The sequence below is a fragment of the Lucilia sericata genome, unplaced genomic scaffold (genome assembly GCF_015586225.1).
Source record: "Lucilia sericata isolate MDLA Ls3-8-SP2 unplaced genomic scaffold, ASM1558622v1 Contig000754F_arrow, whole genome shotgun sequence".
In the NCBI taxonomy this organism is placed as follows: domain Eukaryota; kingdom Metazoa; phylum Arthropoda; class Insecta; order Diptera; family Calliphoridae; genus Lucilia; species Lucilia sericata.
The window spans coordinates 43,182-57,964 of NW_023994751.1; the positions used below are offsets into that span (position 1 = coordinate 43,182).

The 14,783-nt window shown below is 31.3% G+C and overlaps 4 protein-coding genes across 5 annotated transcripts; 3 read left to right on the forward strand and 1 right to left on the reverse strand.

Annotated features, from left to right (window-relative positions):
• The first annotated feature begins 1,162 nt into the window (after positions 1 to 1,162).
• LOC119607828 (serine/threonine-protein kinase 16) lies at positions 1,163 to 3,084 on the forward strand. Its single transcript, XM_037961933.1, has 4 exons — positions 1,163 to 1,449; positions 1,582 to 2,176; positions 2,241 to 2,375; positions 2,706 to 3,084. Exons 1-4 carry the CDS (start codon positions 1,340 to 1,342, stop codon positions 2,820 to 2,822), a joined length of 957 nt encoding a protein of 318 aa, XP_037817861.1. The 5' UTR covers positions 1,163 to 1,339; the 3' UTR covers positions 2,823 to 3,084.
• Positions 3,076 to 4,189, reverse strand: LOC119607829 (G patch domain-containing protein 11-like). 2 transcript variants are annotated; one of them, XM_037961935.1, is made up of 2 exons: positions 4,053 to 4,189; positions 3,076 to 3,997 (listed from the first exon to the last, which is right to left on the reverse strand). In XM_037961935.1, the coding sequence occupies exons 1-2, from the start codon at positions 4,097 to 4,099 to the stop codon at positions 3,196 to 3,198; spliced, it is 849 nt and encodes a 282-aa protein (XP_037817863.1). In that variant the 5' UTR covers positions 4,100 to 4,189; the 3' UTR covers positions 3,076 to 3,195. The 2 variants fall into 2 exon arrangements, with proteins under 2 accessions (XP_037817863.1, XP_037817864.1); XM_037961936.1 differs by having other exon boundaries at positions 3,171 to 3,990; positions 4,053 to 4,179.
• Positions 4,190 to 6,620: 2,431 nt separating this feature from the next.
• On the forward strand, positions 6,621 to 9,594 carry LOC119607821 (nucleolar complex protein 3 homolog). Its single transcript, XM_037961926.1, has 4 exons — positions 6,621 to 6,806; positions 6,868 to 8,495; positions 8,666 to 9,289; positions 9,347 to 9,594. The coding sequence occupies exons 1-4, from the start codon at positions 6,798 to 6,800 to the stop codon at positions 9,573 to 9,575; spliced, it is 2,490 nt and encodes an 829-aa protein (XP_037817854.1). The 5' UTR covers positions 6,621 to 6,797; the 3' UTR covers positions 9,576 to 9,594.
• A 604-nt stretch (positions 9,595 to 10,198) lies between these two features.
• LOC119607833 lies at positions 10,199 to 11,832 on the forward strand. Its single transcript, XM_037961940.1, has one exon. It carries the CDS (start codon positions 10,257 to 10,259, stop codon positions 11,715 to 11,717), a length of 1,461 nt encoding a protein of 486 aa, XP_037817868.1. The 5' UTR covers positions 10,199 to 10,256; the 3' UTR covers positions 11,718 to 11,832.
• The last annotated feature ends 2,951 nt before the right edge of the window (positions 11,833 to 14,783 follow it).

Genomic DNA, 14,783 nt, shown 5'->3' on the forward strand with positions numbered 1-14,783 from the left:
GACTATTGTGGAGCTTACTAGCTTCGGTTTAAATAAGTTAATATTTGAATATTTTCTTTAACCCTTAAATGTATAGCGTACCATATATGGTACATGACTTTAAATAAGCGTAATTCTAACAAATTTAGCTTAAATGTGACATTTGGCTCATATATTTTTTCAATTAAGACTATTTGTGAAAAATTTCATTCCCAGTACCTTGTTTTTAATAACTTAGTTTAAAAATCGAAAGACGGGCATAATGTTCTTATGTTTCTTTATTTTTTCTGTTAGTCCGATATTGCTGATTTTCAATACCAAACAAGCCTAGTTAATAGGGAATATTTGTGAAAAATTATATCACTCTATCTCCTCCCATTTAGGACTTATCGAGCTTTCAATAGTCAGACGGACGGACAGATCAAAATTTCAAAATCTATACACGAACCATCTTTTTTATGGTGGATTTTATATACAGCATACCTTTTATTAACTTTCCGATCTGATTTTAAAAAGCTATAATTAAAATATAATAAAAATTTGAATAATTTCACAAAATTATATTTTATTCTAAATGTAGTCTGAATGCATGACGTACCATATATGGTACACATAAGAAAACGTAGTTTTTTAGATTTTTCGAGAAAATGGTAAATTTTTCGTTAAAAAAATGTTGGATTCGAGTTTTTTAGCGGTTTTTACAAAAGGGTAGCTTGGTCTCCATTCTTATAGCTGACCCCATGTATTTAAGGATTAATAACCTGAAAACTTTTTTCTGTACATAGTTGCCAGGATATTTGGGTGCAAAATTCGCAACTATCGAGGAAAAATTTGTCAACAATTTTTTCGCATTCATCACTAAATTTTAAAACTATAGTTTCCATAAGTAATATTTAGCTATGTCTGTCGGTAACAAAAAACATTTTTCAATAGTTTTTTTAATATCGATTTTTTTTATGCTTTCACACTGTTTATGAAGTAGAATAATCATTATATAATATATTAAAAATTTTCTTACAACATAGACTTATCGACTTTATTACGACAAAATAATCAACTTCAACTATTCATTCGTAAATTTTTACGAATTTTTACTTTCATTATACATATCATAATACTTGAATCATTCTGTTGCATGACAACTGCACTGCTCTCTTCATCATCCACACTCTCAGCTGTTTGTCAAAATTGACAATTTAGATTTTGTTTTGTTGTCTCTTAAATGATTTCACTTTTTTTACAACAAAACTATAAATTGTACAAAATTATTAATAAATTAAAATAATTTTAACAAATATAATAAAATAATTGTGCTAAATTTAAAAATAAAGAAAAGGGGAGAAGCAATAACAGCAACAAGATGAATAGTTTAGGTTGGGCCCTCATTATCAAACGTGGATGCTTTTGCTCCAAAGAAACACTAACAATCAGTGGGACCAAATACACTGTAAAAGATAGACTAGCACAGGGGTAAGAAAGCGGCATATGAAGAAATACTTTTAAATAACACTGTAATCTTATCATTTAATGATGAGAGCCAAAGATTTAAAAATAAGATTTATTTTCACACCAACAAAAATTTATGATTGTATTTCTCGACAGTGGTTTCAGTTTAATTGACCTTGCGGAAAACAGCATCACCCGGAAATTGTATGCTGTTAAACGTATCACCTGTCACAGCATAGACGATCAAAATATAGCATTGCGCGAAATAGAAAACTGTCGACGTATTGACTCTGAAAATGTCATCAAAGTGATTGACTATGAACTCAAGGGTTCTGCTGATATTGTGATAAATACAACGAGTACTCTATACATTGTTTTACCGTATTACAAACATGGCTCGCTGGCAGATCATTTGCAAATGCGTGCCAGAAAGCAGGACTATATGCCCGAGGCTCAGATTATGCAAATATTTTTGGGTATCTGCGAAGGCATAAGAGCAATACATGAGGCGAAACCTGTGCCTTTAGCTCATAGAGACTTAAAGACAGCCAATATATGTCTGTCCGATTCCTTTGAACCCATTATAGTAGATTTGGGTTCAATGACTGAGGCTCGCCTGCAGATATGCGGACAGTCGGAGGCTCAGCGTTTGCAAGATGAGGCAGAAGAGCGTAGCTCAATAGTTTATAGAGCACCAGAATTGTTTTCAGTTAAATCGTACTGTACCATAGATGAGAGAACTGATATATGGGTGAGTTTTAGGTGGAAGTGGAGTGTAATAATTATATTTATTCTTAACATATTGCTTTTTACAGAGTTTGGGCTGTGTTTTGTACGCCATGTGCTTCTTCCACTGTCCCTTCGATCCCATCTATGAAAAGGGTGATAGTGTGGCTTTAGCAGTTTTGAGCGGAAACATTAATATACCTGAAAGTTCCATTTATTCCCAGGTAAGTTAATGGAAATATGGATAGATAGATAGATAGATAGATAGATAGATAGATAGATAGATAGATAGATAGATAGATAGATAGATAGATAGATAGATAGATAGATAGCTATATAGATAGATAGATAGATAGATAGATAGATAGATAGATAGATAGATAGATAGATAGATAGATAGATAGATAGATAGATAGATAGATAGATAGATAGATAGATAGATAGATAGATAGATAGATAGATAGATAAGGGAATCCCTGATCAGATCGTAAAGTAGGAATAATAACATTAATTTTGTTAAATATGTGTAATTAAATTTAACATTTCATTTACAGGACATGAATGATTTAATCAACTATATGCTGCGTATGGATCCTATGGAAAGACCGTTCATCTATAGTGTCATAGAAAAATGTCATGATTTAATACAAAAACTCGAAGGACGTGTCTAGCATCATTCCGGAAAAAATACTTATTTCTTGTTCTTTTTTTAACTTTTTAACTATTTTTTAAAAAATTTCCTTAAATATTATTTATTATGTATAAGCATAATTAGTTTAATTATATCAAAAAAGTATTTAAACAAAAATTTCATCTTTTTTTAACAAAATGAAATGCATTTGTATGTGTAAAATGATCAAGCTTAACTTAAAACAAATTAAATAATTGTAAGAACAAAAACGAATAAACATAACCCATAAATACCTGACAATATTAGATCATTTGATTTATTTTACAAATATTACAAAATTAGTTTAGTTGTTGTAACAGTTCCTCTGTTTCTAAAGATCTTTTCCATGAACCAAATAAATTTGGAATAATAGTTTAGTGGTCATCTTTAGTTAGACCTGGACAATTATCATTTAAATCTTGTTCATCATTATAACGTACACCACACCAGTAGCAAAACATATATGAAGTTCGCACATAGTTTGTTAACATTTCTAATTTCTCTTGGTAAGTAAACTCTTCCTCTTCCAGTTCCTGCTCATTGTCTTCTACTTCTTCCTTATTAGTTTCTTTTTCAGCTTCCAGCTCTTCCTCCGTTTCTTTTGTTCTTTCCGGCCAAAACCAAGGCATTTCAGGTTTCTCGAGGTTAATTTCCAGATCCAAGTTTTCACAAGTCACTTGGCAGCGTCTTAAAGCATTAAGTACAAATTTTTCTTCATGTTTTTGATTTGTTCTACGACGAAAATCTTCAATACTTGTGGACCCTCCCGCTTCTTTTCTTAGGCGTTCTTGGAGTATTTTTGTTCGCCTCTGCTTTAATTCTTGAAGAGCTGCTTCTCTACCCAAACCCTGACGATCCGTTTTCAAAGTGATGCCTATGGGTTCTATTAACCGGTTTGTTTGCAAATTTGAGGAGGAGGAGGTTTCTTCATTATTGACAGGTTTTCCTAAAGCTTGTCCTGGTTTATAGCCCATTTTAGTCAACAATTTAAATCCTTTATTTTCTTGTGCCAAAGGTTTACTTAACGCCTGCTGTAGCCTGTCGTTGTCCACATTAGCTGTTGAAAATTGTTTTAATTCTTTTTGTTTCTTATTGTGTTCCTTGTGTTTAACTTCCATTTCAAATTGACGCTTTTTTGCTCGATTATTTATTAGACTTGGACGTACCTCCTGTAAACTTTTAAAAGAAACTTTGTAATAAATTAGCTTTAAACTGCTGCATTATATCTTACCCAGCTAAAAACTTATCAGACATATAATCATCTTCCTCGTCAGACATTTTTCAGGCAGGGAATTTTTCCAATATTTATAGAAATTCGTTGAGATGCGTTTGTTTACATGCGTTTGTTTACTTATCCAAAACAACAGGGCAATTCAAATAATTATTATAGTAAGAACAGATTCCACGATGGAGTTACCAGAAAATTGTATAATCAGAAGCAGACTTACCAAATCGTAAAAAAGTTAAATAGATGTTTCACAAATGCCAAACAATAATCAAAATAAACTTAACATTATTAGAAATTATAATTTGTTATTTAATATCAGTAGGCGTTATTAGTAAAGCTTTTGTATTATTTACAAAGGTTCCAAGCTATTGCCTAAAAAACATCCAGTAACCACATCATTTTGGCAACTGCCAACGCAGATGACGTGGCAATCGAGGTACAAAATTAACCAATTAATTTAATTTTCAGAGGCGACTTCACCATTCCGCTAAAGAAAAAATCGTTATACTTGAGCAGAAGAAGGCAAAAGTTTTGGAATTTAGGTGTTTCAACCATTTCTTTTTAAAGCATGAGATTTTGTTGGGGTAACTGCATATGTAGGGTCTAACATAGTGCCATCGCTAACCAAATCTGTATTTTCCATTTTAATAGATGTAGGTATCTTTTAAAAAATTAAATCATTTATTGTCTTACAAATTCTTTTGTTAGTGACTGTTCAAATTTTTAACTATTTGAGTGTAGATCTTTTTTCTACACTACCACTCAATTGAGTTATAGTTAAAAAAAATAACATTACCACTAAAAAATATTAGTGCTAAAAATATAAGCTCCTGAAAATTAGTGAAAAATATATTTTTTGAAAGAATATTTAGTGCTAGTTAAATATTGATTTAACTAATAATTTAGTGTACTACCCCATCTCTGTTAAGGGGTTAAAAACGGGTAAATTCGGTAACCTCATATCTCCTAAACTAGAAAATATACAAAAACAGTATAAAGCTTATCGTCGTTCATTTAAAAAATAAGCGGTCTGGTACTTTTTTCAAATTCGGTCCTTTTAGGGAATAAACGGATAAAAACTGTTGTTGAAATTTGATTTTATTCAAACACAATGATCCAATTTAGATAACATTTTTAGATTTATAAACAGTAAATAATACCAAGTGACATTTTTTGGTACTTTTTCATTCTCCAACTGGTACTTTTTTGAGTTTTCTTTAAAATTAAACCTAGAAACATGAAATTAAGCATGCCATTCTACGACTGGCACTTTTTAAGTTTTTTATAAAAATTTAACCTAGATACATGAAATTAAGCATTTAAAGCCCCAAGTAAATGAGAATTTTTACTTTTGGTACTTTATCGTACTTCGACTAGTACTTTTTATGTTTTAAATATGTAGAGCACGGAGTAAATTAGAATCTATAAAAGGGGACTTTTTGGTACTTTTTCGTTCTTGTTACTAGGTTATAATATTGAACCTAGTAACATGAAATTAAGCATGTGGAGCCTGGATTAAGTGATAATATATAATAGGGGACTTTTTGGTAATTTTCGATTTTCAAAACGTACTTTTTGAATTTTCTATAATATTGAGCTCTTTTTGGTACTTTTTCGTTCTTCAAAAGGTAATTTTTGTGTTTTTTATAATATTGATCCTAGAAACATGAAATTAAGCATGTAGAGCCCGGAGTTAATGGTAATCTATAAAAGAGCGCTCTTTGGTAATTTTTCGTTTTTCAAAGGGTACTTTTTGAGTTTTCTATTATAATGAACCTAGATAAAATTAAACATGAACCATAATAAAATTAAACACGCAGTATCCTAATTGAACGAACATTTAAAAAGGATAGCTACTTTCTGGTACTTCTTTGTTATTTTACTAATACTTTTCGAATTTTCTATAATATTGAACCTAAAATTGTACAAGCAGCTTCCTGATTGTATAAAAATCTGTATGCGAGGAATTTCTAAAATGCCCATAGCATTTATATTTAGTTACAATTGTATTAAAAAACACAGAAAAATAATTATTAAATTTATTAGAATAAAATTACATTCGATTTTCTTTCCACTAGATTTGTGTACTCGGTTTTAAAACGAGAAAAAATGCGAATTCGTTTTTAAACGAGAAATTACTAGGATTCGGTTTACAAAACAGACAGGACTATGTAATATTATTTTGCCCAAATTGTTTTTTTTTATTACTGAATAAATGAATAAAATATCTTTGTTTTTACGTTATTGATCATTTTTTCTTAATGCAAAATTTTTTAGAAACTGATTTTCCGCAAGATGTTTTATATGGAGCATAGGGTCAAATATAGGCCGATCCTCGTAAAACTTGGAGAAATGATTTGTTTTTAATTTTTAAGAATTTTTTATCCATCCCTGCATAATTTCTAACACAACTTTTGTGCTTGCTCTGTTTGGTTGTTATAAACAATATATTTGCTTCCAAAATCCCAGAAAGATCTCTCGGATTCCGTTTTTATTTAAAATCGTTGAAAATTTAAAAAATAAACGTGGTTGAAAACTTAGCCGGCTTACAGTCGATTTTAAGCCGCCGCCGACATATTTAGTGTCAGTCGCCGCAGGCGTTAATATTTGTCGGCGCAGGGCTCTGACATGTGCTCGAAGAGATGTCATTTCATTTGTTTTTCTTTTCTTGAACGCGGCAGAAATTTGTGTAAATTTTCTAAAAAAATACTAATTTCTAAAATATTTTAAAAGGATTTTTAAATTAAAATGGGAACAGTAAGTACTTATTGTCACAGTACAATAAAATATTTTATTAAAAATAAATGTTTCTTTAAAGAAAAAGGTAAAAATCAGTTCCGTGAAGCGTTCGGCCCATTTGAAAAACAAAAAGGCTCCTCTGAGCAAGCAACAACAGCAGAAACTGGCACAGCAAAAGGCAGCCAAGGAGCGGGGATCAAATATTTTCATACAAAAAGCCCGTAAAAAGGATGATGTGTTTCAAAAGAAAAAACAAAATAAACGTGAATCTTTGGGTTTGCCTATGAATGTGGATGAGGATGGTGATCAAGATGACGATGAGTTGTTGGACAACGTGGCCGATATGTTAGATGGTGAGGATTTGGAATATTTACAGCTTAAAAGGGGTAAGCAACGTAAGCGTAAACATGCTGTCGAGGATGAGGCAGAACATGATGATCTTAAACATTCGGTGGGTTTGGAGAAACAATTTGCAGTGGATACGGCACTCGAAGAGGAAACCAAAAAAATTAAAGTGGATTTGTTGCCCATTAAAAGTCGTGATGGTGAAATTATAACACGTACCGCTGAAGTCGATTATAAACCAAAACCCAAAGTAAAGAAGGGACAAGCTGAAGAGGAGCCCGAAGAGAATGCCGACGAAGAAGAAGCTGCTGAAGAATATGAAGACAGTGATGATGATATAGTGTACGATGAAGAAGAGAGCGCTATTAAAGCGGCTGCCGAAAAGAAAATGATTTCCACTACAGATTTGCTGATAGCTCGCCAACAGGAAATTGAGCGCCAAAAATATCGTATTGGTATTATCTGTTCAGGTATCCTAGAGAAACCGGAAGATAAAATGCGCAATTTTAACGCTCTGTTTGAGCTAATGGATGAGACTGGCGCTAACGGTGTACCCAATCTGCTAACAGTACGCAAAGTGGCCATAATTTCTCTAACGGAAATCTTCAAAGATATTTTACCCGAATATCGTGTAGGTCAGATTGATACTAAAATGCAGCAAGTACGTAAAGCCACCTTGGAAAGAGTAACCTATGAAAATGCCCTGCTACAGCAATTCAAAAAATTCTTGCAACGTTTGGAAAAATTAACGGCCATTGTGAATCGTAAGGGTCATGGCCGCATAACACCACAAGCTGTTAAAATGGCCGAAGTGGCAGTACAATCTATGTGTGATCTTCTCATAGCCCATCCCTACTTCAATTATGTCAAAAATATTGCTCAATTATTGGTCTACATGCTCAACAGCAATTATCCCCGTATGCGTGATGCTGTAAATAAATGTTTCCGTTTTGTGTTTGCCAACGACAAAAAACTGGACATGACACTTTTCATTATACGACGCATAAATCACTTGATTAAAACCAAAAATAATAATGTACACTTGGAGTGCATTACCTGTCTGCAGGATCTTAAAATTAAAAATGTTAATTTAGACGCTGAAAAAGAAAATGAATTGAAGCAGAAAAAGTTGGAAGCTCATCGGCAACGTTTGTTGAGTTTGTCTAAGAAGGAACGTAAGAGGCGCAAGAAATTGGCGGAATTAAACAAGGAATTGGAAGAGACCAGAGCTGAGGAAAACAAGCAGACCAAACATTTCAAATTGACTGAAATTGTTAAAATGTTATTTAACATTTACTTCAGAGTCTTGAAGAATGACCCGACTTCAAAAGTTTTGAGTGCAATTTTAGAGGGTTTGGCAGAGTGAGTAATTAATAAAATTCTATTAAAATAAGGCTCTGAAAGGATATGTTGAGCCTGCGATATAGATTTATATAGGAAAGCTTGAGATAGCAATATATATTTTTATACGAAAACTCAAGCTTTTTTATAATAAACCAAATCTAATCTTAAATACCATTTATATATTACAGATTCGCCCATGTCATTAATTTGGATTTCTTCTCCGATTTAATAGAAGTTCTTAATAATATCCTAGAGACACAAGAAGAGTTGGGCTACCGTGAACAGTTGCATTGCATTAAAACCATTTTCGTTATACTCTCAGGTCAGGGTGAAGTCTTAAACATTGATCCCATACGTTTTTATCAACATTTCTATAAAAATATGTTGGCTGTTAATGCTGGTAAAAATCATGATGATTTTAGAATCATCCTAGAGACCCTTGATGAGGTACTCGTTAAGAGAAGACGTAATATGAGTCAACAACGTTTAATGGCCTTCGTTAAACGTTTACTAACGATTAGTTTAAATCTATTGCATCATGGTACTCTGGCCAGTTTGGGTACTATTAAGACCACTTTCCAATTGACCTCTGTTTTGGATATACTACTCGATACAGATGATAGTATTGGTTCGGGTAAATACGATCCAGAATTAGAAGATCCAGAATATTGTAATGCCTCGTGTACAGCTTTATATGAATTAAGTACTTTGGCTAGACATTACCATCCCACAGTGCGTAAGATGGCTATGCATATTGCTAATGGCGTACCAGCATCTGGTGATGGTTCTTTGCCTTCGGAAATTGGAAAATTGTGAGTATTTTTGGATTTTAAAACTAACGAATTCCAATTTATTTTATGTATTTTCAGATCGGCATTTGATTTGTTTGAGCAGTATGATAGTACTCAAATGGTCTTTAATCCTACCATACCTTTACCGAAACAGTGTCAACCTAAGCTGAAAAAGGGACGTTATAACTTTATTAATAAGGATTTTAAACCTTTCTATCAGTCCATCTTAAAACGAAATGTAGTGCATAGCAATAGTAAAGTGAAACAAACTTATTTTGATTTTTTTAAGGACTTGAAAAGTAAATAAAGTTGTATATAATTAGTTATAAATGGTGTTTTCTTTGAAATCTGTATTAAAACTGGAAATATTCTAATCTATAGATGGAAATTTTGAATTAAAGGAAATTTGATATTTGAAAAAAATGAAATTGGTCCATAATTTGACCTCGATCTACAGGATTATGGAAAATTTTCCGACCCTATAAAGTATATATGTTTGTATATTCTTAATCCTTATGTCCTGAATATTGAAATCAGTTTCCAGAAGACCCCAGATATCTGCGATATCCGAATCTTTAACAATTCTATCAGATATACTTTCGAAATAAAAGCTGTATGGGACAATAATTGATCATATAGAGTCCACTTCTGAAAATAATAAAATTCTACACTAATCTGTTCTGTATATGCAGAAATCATTCTGCGACACTTTCTTTTTAAAATATATAATATGGAAATTTCTATAAATACTTAACGTGTTAAGTAATAAAGCACAACTAATATAGTCGACTATTTATTAGTAGACTGTTCATATGACTCATGTTAGAAACCCTAACTAAAACTTTGTTTACTTTTTTAAATTTGGCAGCACTTTTATCTGATTATCTAATGAATGACATTTGAAAAACCGTTACTTATGAATCTTGTTTGTCAACTGCCGATTGTTGTTGCTTTTTTAATTGTCGAATTTTTTTCGGGTCTAATAAAAATGTTGAATTGGCTAGTTTGCTATGCTTTAAATTATCATGGATACTATTTTTACAATAATAATTACAACAATAATTACTACAACAGCAATGTCACTGGTTACGAATACAATTACAACGTTCAACAAGAGTATTCCTATCGTGCACTTTCAAGGCGTCAAAGAAACCGTTTAAATCGGCAGGCGAAGAGGAATGATGACGGCAGCAATATGAATAATCATCAAAATCAGCCGGTGCCAAAAAATCGCAAAGCATTGGAAGAGGCTAATTTAAAGAAAGGTCTTGAAACAAAAATTGAAGAAGGTAATAAGGGATATGAGTTGCTTGTGAAAATGGGCTACGAAAATGGCAAGGGATTGGGTAGAAACGCCGAAGGTATATTAGAGCCCTTGATGCTAGAAAAGAAATCAGATCGCAAGGGTTTGGGAGCAGAAGCAGGGGTGACCAGCACTACGGGAACTCAACATTTGTCTAGAGCGCAAAGAAGACGATTGCGTCTTAAAATGGAAGCAGATGAGACTGCTAAGCAGGCTCAAAACGCAAAGGAGCAACAAAAAGCTTTGGTACAAAAAACGTTTGTAAGTACTCAGCAGCAAGTACAAAAAACTAGACCAGTAGCTGAGGTAGCTAAACAAGCTGTGGTGGCTACTACTACCAAGCAAACTCCAAATCAAGAAAACCAAAAATTGGTCAAAGCTGTAGCCACAGTGTTACCCTCAAAGACTGCAATTGCAACAACAACAACTAAGAGCCTAACCACATACAAACTAGATAAAATGAAATTCTCCGTAAAAGATCCATGTACTCCAGAATTTTTGCATGCTATAGGACAAACGTTTAATTCGGAAATTGAGTTAATGCAATTGCGTTTGGCAGCCGAAGCCTCAATAAATCATGTGGTCGATGATGATTTCCTAATTGTTGCCAAAATCTTCATAGACAATAATCCACACGTGGCCGATCACGTATTTGAATTTATACGCACCGAACTGGTTGGTTGGATTGGAGTGTATCAGCAGGAGGGTTTAGCCACACCCATTTTTCACAGCATCACCAACAATGGCAGTCACATTACCATCGTTTGTGATAATATTTATGCCTTCGAATGTCTATCACGTTGCATTGAGGATATTTTGCAGATGAAGACCATGGAATGTCTTAAGGTCTTACGTTTGCCTGCCATTACACCTTTAATTTATTGCTTCGATGCCAAATACGAGGGCATAGCAAGTGATGCTAAATTGTTTTTATCACAACTTAACTTGCACAAACCCAAGTTATATACTGACAATTGGGTGGTAGCCTCACAAGAGGTTTGTCCCGAGGGACGTGTGACATTTTTTATCTTTTTAGTCGACGAACGTTCAGCGCTGGCACTGAATTTCCATTATAGCCGTAGTTTTTGCATTTGTATGCAACAGGTTACTTTTCGTAATCGTGGCATTGTAAGGGAAGCTATTTGAAATTTAATTTAAATTGAAATAATCCATTTATTGTTTTTTATTAATATCGATTACATTTTAAAAATGTAAAATAATTTTAAAAGAATTGAATTTTTATACTTTGTTATTTTATCCTTTTGCTGAATTTGTATTATTTTTTACAAAATAAACTACTGTATATAAATTAACTGTTAAAATTTACTTTCAAGAAACTGTTAGTATTTGCAAATGAGTATAATGAAGGGGGCCTGTTCCTTACTAATAATTACTTTGCAATAAAATGGTTAGGAAAAAATTGTGCGGCAAAATTCATGATATGAAAGAGTTTTGTCGTTTTTTGGCGCATCATACTACACATGAATTTTCAGCATTCTGCGCACCAGATGTGACGCAGTGATGCACTTGAGAGCAGGTATGAAGGAACTAACTAACTAACTAACTAACTAACTAACTAACTAACTAACTAACTAACTAACTAACTAACTAACTAACTAACTAACTAACTAACTAACTAACTAACTAACTAACTAACTACTAACTAACTAACTACTACTACTAACTAACTAACTAACTAACTACTAACTAACTAACTAACTACTAACTAACTAACTAACTAACTAACTAACTAACTAACTAACTAACTAACTAACTAACTAACTAACTAACTAACTACTAACTAACTAACTAACTAACTAACTAACTAACTAACTAACTAACTAACTAACTAACTAACTAACTACTAACTAACTAACTAACTAACTAACTAACTACTAACTAACTAACTAACTAACTAACTAACTAACTAACTAACTAACTAACTAACTAACTAACTAACTAACTAACTAACTAACTACTAACTAACTAACTAACTAACTAACTAACTAACTAACTAACTAACTAACTAACTAACTAACTAACTAACTAACTAACTAACTAACTAACTAACTAACTAACTAACTAACTACTAACTAACTAACTAACTAACTAACTAACTAACTAACTAACTAACTAACTAACTAACTAACTAACTAACTAACTAACTAACTAACTAACTAACTAACTAACTAACTAACTAACTAACTAACTAACTAACTAACTAACTAACTAACTAACTAACTAACTAACTAACTAACTAACTAACTAACTAACTAACTAACTAACTAACTAACTAACTAACTAACTAACTAACTAACTAACTAACTAACTAACTACTAACTAACTAACTAACTAACTAACTAACTAACTAACTAACTAACTAACTAACTAACTAACTAACTAACTAACTAACTAACTAACTAACTAACTAACTAACTAACTAACTAACTAACTAACTAACTAACTAACTAACTAACTAACTAACTAACTAACTAACTAACTAACTAACTAACTAACTAACTAACTAACTACTAACTAACTAACTAACTAACTAACTAACTAACTAACTAACTAACTAACTAACTAACTAACTAACTAACTAACTAACTAACTAACTAACTAACTAACTAACTAACTAACTAACTAACTAACTAACTAACTAACTAACTAACTACTAACTAACTAACTAACTAACTAACTAACTAACTAACTAACTAACTAACTAACTAACTAACTAACTAACTAACTAACTAACTAACTAACTAACTAACTAACTAACTAACTAACTAACTAACTAACTAACTAACTAACTAACTAACTAACTAACTAACTAACTAACTAACTAACTAACTAACTAACTAACTAACTAACTAACTAACTAACTAACTACTAACTAACTAACTAACTAACTAACTAACTAACTAACTAACTAACTAACTAACTAACTAACTAACTAACTAACTAACTAACTACTAACTAACTAACTAACTAACTAACTAACTAACTAACTAACTAACTAACTAACTAACTAACTAACTAACTAACTAACTAACTAACTAACTAACTAACTAACTAACTAACTAACTAACTAACTAACTAACTAACTAACTAACTAACTAACTAACTAACTAACTAACTAACTAACTAACTAACTAACTAACTAACTAACTAACTAACTAACTAACTAACTAACTAACTAACTAACTAACTAACTAACTAACTAACTAACTAACTAACTAACTAACTAACTAACTAACTAACTAACTAACTAACTAACTAACTAACTAACTAACTAACTAACTAACTAACTAACTAACTAACTAACTAACTAACTAACTAACTAACTAACTAACTAACTAACTAACTAACTAACTAACTAACTAACTAACTAACTAACTAACTAACTAACTAACTAACTAACTAACTAACTAACTAACTAACTAACTAACTAACTAACTAACTAACTAACTAACTAACTAACTAACTAACTAACTAACTAACTAACTACTAACTAACTAACTAACTAACTAACTAACTAACTAACTAACTAACTAACTAACTAACTACTAACTAACTAACTACTAACTAACTAACTAACTAACTAACTAACTAACTAACTAACTAACTACTAACTAACTAACTAACTAACTAACTAACTAACTAACTAACTAACTAACTACTAACTAACTAACTAACTAACTAACTAACTAACTAACTAACTAACTAACTAACTAACTAACTAACTAACTAACTAACTAACTAACTAACTAACTAACTAACTAACTAACTAACTAACTAACTAACTAACTAACTAACTAACTAACTAACTAACTAACTAACTAACTAACTAACTAACTAACTAACTAACTAACTAACTAACTAACTAACTAACTAACTAACTAACTAACTAACTAACTAACTAACTAACTAACTAACTAACTAACTAACTAACTAACTAACTAACTAACTAACTAACTAACTAACTAACTAACTAACTAACTAACTAACTAACTAACTAACTAACTAACTAACTACTAACTAACTAACTAACTAACTAACTAACTAACTAACTAACTAACTAACTAACTAACTAACTAACTAACTAACTAACTAACTAACTAACTAACTAACTAACTAACTAACTAACTAACTAACTAACTAACTAACTAACTAACTAACTAACTAACTAACTAACTAACTAACTAACTAACT